Here is an 11,862-nt window from a genome sequence, read left to right as displayed (position 1 = left end):
TTTGTGGAGAATTACACTCATTGCTCATTATCTCTGCTCACCGAAACAGATTCCATTTCATATTTGAGTTTTTTGGTCCTCCAGGATGACACATCTTTTACTACAGTAAGGTTTCACACAATCTCTATTACACCTGATGACTGTCAAGAGCATGCCAAGCATCATGTGACGCTATTAAATAGGGGCATCCTAATACAACTTTTTCACTTCTGATACTGATATTGATCTAATACGATATCAGCAGGAATCATACATACTTTTATTGATAAAAGGTTTAATCCAGTGAAATTACTCAAGCAGAGAATGTGGCACCTTAGGCTTGCGACACCTAGTGGCCACCATGATTCATGAAGTTAAGCTCACAACACAGTAAATTGAATGATGCGTACACGTTTGTTACTGGATACTTTCTAACATGCTTCTGCCTTGGAGACTTTGTATCTATAAGCAATATGCAACTATAATGATTTGATACTTGCAATGTTAATTTCGTTGACTAATAATTTTTGTTTTTGTTATCGTCAACAACCTATTTTAGCCTGACAAAAATAAGATGGTAACGAAGCGAAACAAATGCACGTTGACTAAGACGATGACAAAATTTACTGAAATGTTTTCAACTAAATAAAAACGAGACAAAAATGTTGTCAGAAACAAAATCCAACCATATTTAATTTTGTCTTGTAGATGGGTGAAACAATTTCGGAATATATCCAATCACAGCTCTTAAACAGTGTACGTAGGAGAAAGGGATGGGGTATAGTTACAAAGGATAGCCAATCAGATGCTTTTACTTGCAAGCTGAGCTGAGTTTGATTTCTCACCACCATAACCAAAATGTATAGATCTGAAATATTCCACATTGTAATATGTGTACACCTGGGAGAAAGTGAAGAGGACACTTTTTATTTTTGATGCTGCAGTAGCATGCCATCAGCAGGCGAGTCATTGATCGTGACATCTACACAACTGTAAGTTATAGCTAATTATACCATATTACTTCTTTACAAAACGTAATTTTCTCTGCCTCAAGGAATCGTTTATTTAGTGGTAAATCTAAAGGCATAACAACTTTTAATGTGGTCCGACACGCTTACAATGGAAGCACAGGAAAGAGAGGAATTTGCATTATTTCCTATTTATTTATTTGTTTGAGGCGGACATTTATTAAAACAAATCAAAGGTGTATCCCCACTGCAACCCCGAGAGGGACAAGCGGTAGAAAATTAATAGATGGAAGCATTACATTTGCCACACCACATATAGCGAAACAACCTGAAGCAGTAAATACATGTATTCATAAACATCCATCCATTCATCCATCTTCTTCCGCTTATCCAAAGTCGGGTCGCGGGGGCAGCAGCCTCAGCAGAGAAGCCCAGACTTCCCTCTCCCCAGCTACTTTGTCCAGCTCTTCCCGGGGGATTCCAATTCGTTCCCAGGCCACCTGGGAGACATAGTCCCTCCACCAAGTCCTGGGTCTTCCCCGTGGTCTACTACCGGTCGGACGTACTCTAAACACCTCCCCAAGAAGGCGTTCGGGTGAAATTCTGACCGGATGCCCGGACCACCTCATCTGTCTCATCTTGATGTGGAGCAGCAGCGGCTTTACTTTTAGCTCCTCCCGAATAACAGAGCTTCTCACCCTATTTCTAAGGGAGAGTCCCGCCACCCGACGGAGGAAACTCATTTTGGCCGCTTGTACCCGTGATCTTGTCCTTTCTGTCATAACCCAAAGTTCATGACCATAGGTGAGGATAGGATCATAGATCGACTGGTAAATTGATAGCTTTGCCTTCGGCTCAGCTCTTTCTTCACCACGACGGATCGATGCAGACTGCAGACGCCGCACCGATCCGCCTGTCTATCTCACGATCCACTCTTAACTGATTCGTGAACAAGACCTCGAGGTACTTGAACTCCTCCACTTGGGGCAGGAACTCCTCCCCAACCCTGAAATGGCACGCCACCCTTTTCCGGGCAAGAACCATGGACTCGGCCTTGGAAGTGCTGATTTTCAACCCAGTCGCTTCACACAGGAGCTGAAGATCCTGGTCAGATGAAGCCACATCATCTGCAAAAAGCAGAGACCTAATCCTGCAGCCACCAAACCAGATACCTTCAACGCCCTGACTGTGCCTAGAAATTCTGTCCATAAAAGTTATGAACAGAATTGGTGACAAAGGGCAGCCCTGGCGGAGTCCATCCCTCCCTGAAAACGGGTCCGACTTACTGCCCGCAATGCAGACCAAGCTCTGACACTGATCATACAGGGAGCGGACCACCACAATCAGACAGTCCGATACCCCATACTCTCTGAGCACTCTCCACAGGACTTCCCCAGGGACACGGTCGAATGCCTTCTCCAAGTCCACAAAACACTTGTAGACTGATTGGGCAAACTCCCATGCGCCACCCTACATTTGTTTTGGTATTGTCATATTGTGTCTTCGTTTTGGGTGGAAGTTGAAAAAATGTGTTTAAAGATTGGTTTGTTTATGAAGCTTGATGTGGTTTCTGTTATTTTAGGAGAGTTCATTGACAGTCATGATTTAGTCAATTTAATTATAGTACTCGGTAAAAGGTTTATTTTTAAGGCAAAAAACAGATATTCACTTAGTATTTCTTTCTTTAAAACATTTATTCAGTATTTTTTAACTTTAGAAAACTATATGGTTGAAAACGATAATGATGCCAAAAAACATAAAAAAAGATGGGAAGTCCTCAAAGGCTTATTTTGAAAATGTAAATTTGTTTATATATGATATGCAATCTGTTGTTGTATTCCCTGTTTTAATTGTACATAAATGAAGGTATGTGTTGCTGAGTTCGACTTGGATGTGATCTGGACTGTACATGGGTGCTTAATTTGAAAATGTATTTTTGTTTGTGGATTGTATGCAACCTGTTGTGTTCCCTGGTTTTTGGTGTACATGGGTGAAGGTGTGTGTTGCTGAGCCCGATCTGGACGTAATCTGAACTGGACCTGGTTTTAAGAACCCTTTTGAACAATCTGATTTCATTGACAACCCGGTCTGGTGAAGTTAAGGTCCTTTGTTTGTTTTGTTTGAAAGTAAAGCAATATAAAAACAATTACATAAAAAATAGTAATTAATGAAAATGTTAGTGGACCAGCACCACACCATGTGTGCTCTAAAGACTGTATCCCTTGCAGACTGTATTACCGTATTCTATATTGCAGGAACCAAAAGTTTTTTTTAATAACAGAAAGAGACAGCCCCTTTTGTGTAAATGAGTGTGGATGAGTGTGAATGGGGGAGGGAGGGTTTTCTTGGGTTGATGCACTAATGGTAAGTGTATCTTGTGTCTTTTTTTATGTTGTTTAAAATAAAATAAAATAAAAATGAAAAAACTCCCATGCGCCCTCATGGATCCTGCGGAGAGTATAGAGTAGGTCTACAATTCCCCGAACAGGACGAAAACCACACTGGATTATGTTAAACATGTTAAATTGTGTTAATTATCATTAAAAATTATGTTGAAAGCATGCGTTGTAACTCTGTTTCAAAACACACCTGCTTTGCGAGAGTAATAGCATAAAAATTTTTTAAAAGTGCCTGAAAGATATCTATTGGCATTGACCTGTGGAGCAGAAAATTAATAATTACATCATTCCTGACCATAAGATCATGCTACTTTTGAGTTGAACAAACACTTTGCAGGTAGTCTAAATAAAGGTGCATTATCCGTTAGTGGTCAGTGGTCCCACCCTGCGGTCTAGGGTTTGTACTGGGCCGCAAAGTTAGAAATTATGTTTTTGTTTAGAGGTATTCCATTTTGAAAGAATCCACATTTTTCTTTATGTGTCACACTATTACATTTGATTAGGCCTCCGCCATCATTGTGCGTAGCTATGGTAAGCTAGCCAAATGACTTGCAGGGAATCAAAGACAGAGGTCCCACTGATTCGGCAATAAGGTGATCTTATTTTGGTAAGATTATACTGTAATAGTTGGTTTGATACTTGTAAACTGTATTTTTCCTATTTCATTAAGGTTGGGTAGCGCTGCTATACTTAGACCATCTTAGCCAAACAAAAGTCTGAGAAAAAAACATGCCTGGAAAAAGCATTGTAGGAAAAACAAAGGTGGACTCATACACCTTACACAACACACCTAACTTTTGACAGTGATACTGTAATACCAAATGGCCAAAAAACATGACAAATATATATATTATGTAAAAACATCCTCGATGTAGCATTTACAAACCAAAAAGATGTAAAATGGACTAGTTGACAATGTTTAAAATGTTGTGATATAGCACGTTTGTCAGTGGGGTATGTTAAACAATGTACACAAAAAATAGACTTCTGCCTTCAGGTGGTCACAGGTAACAATAGGTTATGTCTTCACATGATCTGTAACTCAAAACCAGTAATAGATGCATGGGCGCTGTATAAGGGGGAAAGTTAGGACAATTCCAAGGGCCAGCATTTGAAGTGGCCTAGTGGTTAGAGTGTCCGCCCTGAGATTCGTAGGTTGTGAGTTCAAACCCCGGCCGAGTCATACCAAAGACTATAAAAATGGGACCCATTGCCTCCCTGCTTGACACTCAGCATCAAGGGTTGGAATTGGGGGTTAAATCACCAAAAATGATTCCCGGGCACGGCCACCGCTGCTGCTCACTGCTCCCCTCACCTCCCAGGGAGTGATCAAGGGTGATGGGTCAAATGCAGAGAATAATTTCGCCACACCTCGTGTGTGTGTGACAATCATTGGTACTTTAACTTTAACTTAACAACAACTGCCCAGATTTGTCCCCTTCAAGTATTCACAGGTACTGCAACAATACAGTAAGTTGTGTCCACACATGATATTATCAAAGCCAATAATAGAAGCATAGGTTCCTCATGGGGGGGAAAGTTAGGACAATTCCAAGGGCCAGCGTTTGACAGGCGCCCCAGAAAATAGGGTTGTGCTGACGACAGCTGCCAGGCCGAGTTTTTTTCATGGAGCCCAGACTTTCCGATGTCGCCCATGGATAGAAGTCACCCTCAGCTACAGTTAAAGCTAATTTGTGCGTGGTGTTTAAGTCGCATCAGCACTCCCTGCACGCCGTCTTAGCGTAGCTGCTGTGAGATGCCCTCATCTGGGCCAACATAAAATCAATGTGAGGCTGTTTAACAGTCGACTACTGACTGCTGCGGAGCGCTCACATATAAACTTAAAGCGGACGGACGGCGTGCGTGCCAACATATAGTGTTTCAACAAAACAGCGCTTTGTTTGAAAGGATTTCTGTGGAACAATGCACAATGTGATAATCTCACGGGTGTCAGGTGAAGTGAACGGAATCAAATATTTGATTTGAACATAAAAGGCGGGTCTACAAATAAATGATGCCCTACCTCTAGACCTTTTTGGCTATTGACTTTACAAAGACAACTCATTCCTATTCTCTTCTCTAATCATTGGTTTCTGCAAATGCAACTGTGAATGTCACAGTAGATGCAGAGAATTGCTGGATCTCTCTCTTCAGGGACGGTGTTGCTGTATTATCGTTAAATATTTAAATAAGTAACCTTTCACAGACAGCTTTAAAAAGAGACAATGTGGTGATATTTTATGTGCTGTTTTTGTTTAATTGCACCCGTGTGCCAGCAACAAAGCCTTCCTCTCAGATTGCAGCATCATAAACGGACCCCGATAGGGTGTATAAACCGTCTAATAAGCCTGTCAGTGTGAGCCGAGCATCTTGATCGATAGAGCCCCGAGTCGCTGTGCGGCGTCTCACCTTGTTCTGGTCCGTCCAATACAAGAAGTAGCCTTTGGGGTCAACGGTTAGTGTCACATGGCTCACAGTGGTTGAATCCTAAAGGACAACAGACAAGAAAGACATTAAGATTGTTCTTATAGTGACGTTAGAAGCAGTAAAGGTGAGTGCATGTTCCCTATGTGCTTGTCTGTGGAAATACAGTACATGTTCTCCAACAAAATGTACAAAACTTATGTTGATGCCATATATAATAATAAGTGAATACCGATCTCCTGAATGATTACACAAGTGGTCAATGACTGAAGGACGACTGGTTGGTATCTTGCAGAGACATTTTGCTTAATGATGGCTATATTTTTCAACCAATCTTGCTCAAATGTGCTCCTTAGCCCCGTCAATGTGTGTATTAAATTTCATGGTGATTGTGCAAACCACACAAATGTTACAGTGGGTCTTTTGTAGAGCGAAATGAGCTGTGACAAATATAAGGTAAAAATGACTAATAGAGTTTTTAACAGGGCCACCAAGTGGTGTATTTGTCAGAAAAATAATAGCACAAGCAGCATAGTTGGAGTGCATTTTTGAGACAATTTAACCATTTTGCGTACAGCAGTTCAGGAGTAGAAATGTTAGCTTACACGGCCAAATAATTGCATTATTCATAGGATTGGGCATCAAGCATTGGATATCAATGGGAACTGGGCCTTACATTCTGATTCTCCCAAAATCGTCCAAATGTTTAAATGTCAATTACGATTTCCCATGTTCAGTCTACCGACTGAAAGAATTACCTGGCACAGAAGTGGCTAAGAAGATAACTGTCTATTTCTATACATGGTGTGGAGCCGCTCCTCTAAGTCAATAATCCTTTATTTTGGCAAATAGACTAAATTTGTTTACTTTTTATTATCACTGGAAGACTGGAGGACTCGGCTAAACATGTTAAACACAGTGGAAGAGCAAGCAGTATAAGAGCAAGAAGAAGAGCAAGCTAATAGCTAAGCTAGCCGCTAAACTAGCTTGAAACAACACAAGAAATAAAGGCTAAGTAAACTTTAAAAAGTGTTGATGAAAGCACGTTACAGAAGAAAGTAAGCAGCTATTAACAGGAAATGACCGGGTAGATTAATAAGAATTTGAGAGAGGATAGTACAACAGCAACTGTTTGGTTGTGCTGTTTGGTTGCTAAATGCCCAGCCTGTCAACTCGATGTCTAGCACAAGAGACTGAAGTCTACCTTGAGCTGCTGCTAAACTCTTACTGCATGACGCATCAAACACTTCCTGTCCCATATTAACTATGTACCGTGTGGGAATCTGGTATGACTCTTTACCAAACCTATTTACAAAACCCAAAACCAGTGAAGTTGGCACGTTGTGTAAATCGTAAATAAAAACAGAATACAATGTCTCCGTGATCACTTACGACCGACTTACGATTCTGAATGTGGAGAGATCGGGCCATTTTGGGCTGAAAGATGCGTGTACGGTGGACCTACTCTCTAGCTTGGGAATTCTTTGCGAGCTACATCCAGCAGTGGCCTTTGAAGCAGCTGCGTCCACTACCAGCGGAGACCGTCAACGAAAGAGACGTAAGCGGTGCGCTCGGAAGCAGAAGCGGGGGTGTCGGGCGGGGCTAACAACAAAGCTAAAGGCGTTGTTGTTAGCGGAGCTAACGAAAAAGCTAAATGCTAATCCACAAAAAAGCGCTAATAAGGAGTCTGTTAAGCTAGAACTAGCCAGTGCCAGGCTGGATAATCCCTGCACACATAGCAATTCTCTTAGAATAATATACAACTCACATAATGTTTTTTCTGCGTCAGAGGTGGACATGCATTTTACTGAGGTGGCAAACAATCTAAAAATTCCTGTCATATCAATTCCTAGATATGGTCGAAATTATTTAAAGTGCACTACGCATAATAAACGTAACATTATTAATATTGCTACTACGGATACTTTCAACAAAAACTCCTCAAAACAGCCCACTACCTATAATATGGGCTTTTTAAACATAAGGTCATTGTCTTCCAAAACGTTATTAGTTAATGAAGTCATTAGAGACAACAATCTTGATGTCGTTGGTCTAGCCGAGACCTGGCTCAAACCAGACTAATTTTTTGCGCTGGGTGAGGCGTCTCCTCCTGGCTATACGGGAACGCATATTGCCCGTCCCATTAAAAGGGGTGGGGGTGTTGCACTAATATACAACAAAAACTTTAGCCTTACCTCGGACCTAAATAATAAATATAACTCGTTAGAGGTGCTTACTGTGAGGTTTGTCACACTGCTGCCTCTGCACCTGGCTGTCATCTACCGCCCCCCCAGGGACCTATTCGGACTTTATCAATGAATTTTCAGAGTTCGTTGCTGATCTAGTGACGCACGCCGACAATATAATCATAATGGGAGACTTTAACATCCATATGAATACCCCATCGGACCCTCCGTGCGTGGCGCTCCAGACTATAATTGATAGCTGTGGTCTTACACAAATAATAAATGAACCCACGCATCGCAACGGTAATACGATAGATCTGGTGCTTGTCAGGGGTGTCACCACCTCCAAAGTTACGATACTTCCGTACACTAAAGTAATGTCTGATCATTACCTTATAAAATTTGAAGTTCTGACTCATTGTCAACAAACTAATAATAATAACTACTATAGCAGCCGCAACATTAATGCTGCCACAACGACGACTCTTACTGACCTACTGCCTTCGGTAATGGCACCATTCCCAAATTATGTGGGCTCTATTGATAACCTCACTAACAACTTTAACGACGCCCTGCGCAACACCATTGATAGTGTAGCACCGCTAAAGCTAAAAAGTGCCCCTAAAAGGCGTACCCCATGGTTTACAGAAGAAACTAAAGCCCAGAAATGATCATGTAGAAAGCTGGAACGCAAATGGCGTGCGACTAAAATTGAGGTTTTCCATCAAGCATGGAGTGATAGTTTAATAACTTATAAACGCATGCTTACCTCAGCTAAAGCTAAATATTACTCAAATCTCATCCACCTCAACAAAAATGATCCTAAATTTTTGTTTAGTACAGTAGCATCGCTAACCCAACAAGGGACTCCTCCCAGTAGCTCCACCCACTCAGCAGATGACTTTATGAATTTCTTTAATAAGAAAATTGAAGTCATTAGAAAAGACATTAAAGACAATGCATCTCAGCTACAACTGGGTTCTATTAACACAGATACGACTGTATATACGACGGACACTGCCCTCCAAAATAGTTTCTCCCTCTTTGATGAAATAACATTGGAGGAATTGTTAAAATGTGTAAATGGGACAAAACAAACATGTTTACTTGACCCAATTCCTGGGAAACTTATCAAGGAGCTTTTTGTTTTATTAGGTCCATCAGTGTTAAATATTATAAACTTATCACTTTCCTCTGGTACTGTTCCCCTAGCATTCAAAAAAGCGGTTATTCATCCTCTACTCAAAAGACCTAACCTCGATCCTGACCTCATGGTGAACTACCGGCCGGTGTCCCACCTTACGTTTATCTCGAAAATCCTCGAAAAAATTGTCGCACAGCAGCTAAATGAACACTTAGCGTCTAACAATCTCTGTGAACCTTTTCAATCCGGTTTCAGGGCAAATCACTCTACGGAGACAGCCCTCGCAAAAATGACTAATGATCTATTGCTAACAATGGATTCTGATGCGTCATCTATGTTGCTGCTTCTTGATCTTAGCGCCGCTTTCGATACTGTTGATCATAATATTTTATTAGAGCGTATCAAAACGCGTATTGGGATGTCAGACTTAGCCTTGTCTTGGTTTAACTCTTATCTTACTGACAGGATGCAGTGTGTCTCCCATAACAATGCGACCTCGGACTATGTTAAGGTAACGTGCGGAGTTCCCCAGGGTTCGGTTCTTGGCCCTGCACGCTTTAGTATTTACATGCTGCCGCTAGGTGACATCATACGCAAATACGGTGTTAGCTTTCACTGTTATGCGGATGACACCCAACTCTACATGCCCCTAAAGCTGACCAACACGCCGGACTGTAGTCAGCTGGAGGCGTGTCTTAATGAAATTAAACAATGGATGTCCGATAACTTTTTGCAACTCAACGCTAAGAAAACGGAAATGCTGATTATCGGTCCTGCTCAACACCGACATCTATTTAATAATACCACCTTAACATTTGACAACCAAACAATTAAACAAGGCGACTCTGTAAAGAATCTGGGTATTATCTTCGACCCAACTCTCTCGTTTGAGTCACACATTAAGAGTGTTACTAAAACGGCCTTCTTTCATCTCCGTAATATCGCTAAAATTCGTTCCATTTTGTCCACAAACGATGCTGAGATCATTATCCATGCGTTCGTTACATCTCGTCTCGATTACTGTAACGTTTTATTTTCGGGCCTCCCTATGTCTAGCATTAAAAGATTACAGATGGTACAAAATGCGGCTGCTAGACTTTTGACAAAAACAAGAAAGTTTGATCATATTACGCCTATACTGGCTCACTTGCACTGGCTTCCTGTGCACCTAAGATGCGACTTTAAGGTTTTACTACTTACGTATAAAATACTACACGGTCAAGCTCCTGCCTATCTTGCCGATTGTATTGTACCATATGTCCCGGCAAGAAATCTGCGTTCAAAGAACTCCGGCTTATTAGTGATTCCCAGAGCCCAAAAAAAGTCTGCGGGCTATAGAGTGTTTTCTATTCGGGCTCCAATATTATGGAATGCCCTCCCGGTAAAAGTTAGAGATGCTACCTCAGTAGAAGCATTTAAGTCTCATCTTAAAACTCTTGTATACTCTAGCCTTTAAATAGACTCCCTTTTTAGACCAGTTGATCTGCCGTTTCTTTTCTTTTCTTTTCTACTCTGCTCCGGGGTGGACCGCTAGCCTGTTCATCGGATGGGGACATCTCTACGCTGCTGACCTGTCTCCGCTCGGGATGGTTCCTGCTGGCCCCACCATGGACTGGACTTTCGCTGATGTGTTGGACTTTCACAATATTATGTCAGACCCACTCGACATCCATTGCTTTCGGTCTCCCCTAGAGGGGGGGGGTTACCCACATATGCGGTCCTCTCCAAGGTTTCTCATAGTCATTCACATTGACGTCCCACTGGGGTGAGTTTTCCTTGCCCGTATGTGGGCTCTGTACCGAGGGTGTCGTTGTGGATAATACAGCCCTTTGAGACACTTGTGATTTAGGGCTATATAAATACACATTGATTGATTGATTGATTGAATGTTTTGCAAATCCTTTTCAACTTTTATTCAATTGAGTAGACTGCAAAGAAAATATATTTAATATTCGAACTGAGAAACTTAATTTTTTTTGCAAATAATCATAAACTTAGAATTAAATGGCAGCAACACATTGTAAAACAAGTTGGCACAGGGGCATTTTTACCACTGTGTTACATGGCCTTTCCTTTTAACAACACTCAGTAGACCAATTTGTGAAGCTTTTCAGGTGGAATTATTTCCCATTCTTGCTTGATGTACAGCTTAAGTTGACCTAAACAACAATGGACAGGTCTTTTTCAACAAAATGTACAAAATGTATGTTGATGCCATATATAATAAGTGAATATATACTGTATATCCTGAATTATTACACAAGTGGTCAATGACTGAGGGATGACTGGTTGGTATCTTGCGCCACACATTTTCAATGGGAGACAGGTCTGGACTACAGGCAGGCCAGTCTAGTACAGGCACTCTTTTACTATGAAGCCCCGCTGTTGTAACATGTGGCTTGGCATTGTCTTGCTGAAAGAAGCAGGTGCGTCCATGAAAAAGACGTTGCTTGGATGGCAATATACTGTATGTTGCTCCAAAACCTGTATTTACCTTTCAGCATTAATGGCGCCTTTGCAGATGTGTAAGTTACCCATGCCTTTGGCACTAATACACCCCCATGCCATCACAGAGGCTGGCTTTTGAACTTTGCGCCTATAACAATCCGGATGTTTGTTTTCCTCTTTGTTCCGGAGGACAGGCCGTCCACAGTTTCCAAAAACAATTTGAAATGTGGACTCGTCAGACCACAGAACACTTATCCACTTTGCATCATTCCATCTTAGATGAGCTCGGGCCCAGCGAAGCCGACAGCGTTTCT

At 41.5% G+C, this 11,862-nt stretch overlaps 1 protein-coding gene across 1 annotated transcript in view; it reads right to left on the bottom strand.

The window, feature by feature from the left end:
- Window positions 1-11,862, bottom strand: part of plcb1l (phospholipase C beta 1-like) — a 283,584-nt gene that overhangs the window by 249,786 nt on the left and 21,936 nt on the right. The window contains 1 exon segment of the mRNA XM_062044959.1: window positions 5,756-5,833. Within this exon segment, the coding sequence (XP_061900943.1) occupies window positions 5,756-5,833 (78 nt within the window).

Source organism: Entelurus aequoreus, linkage group LG04, assembly GCF_033978785.1.
Source record: "Entelurus aequoreus isolate RoL-2023_Sb linkage group LG04, RoL_Eaeq_v1.1, whole genome shotgun sequence".
Taxonomy (NCBI): Eukaryota; Metazoa; Chordata; class Actinopteri; order Syngnathiformes; family Syngnathidae; genus Entelurus; species Entelurus aequoreus.
The sequence above is the reverse complement of the archived record's forward strand: the minus strand, read 5'-3'. Positions and strand labels throughout refer to the sequence as shown.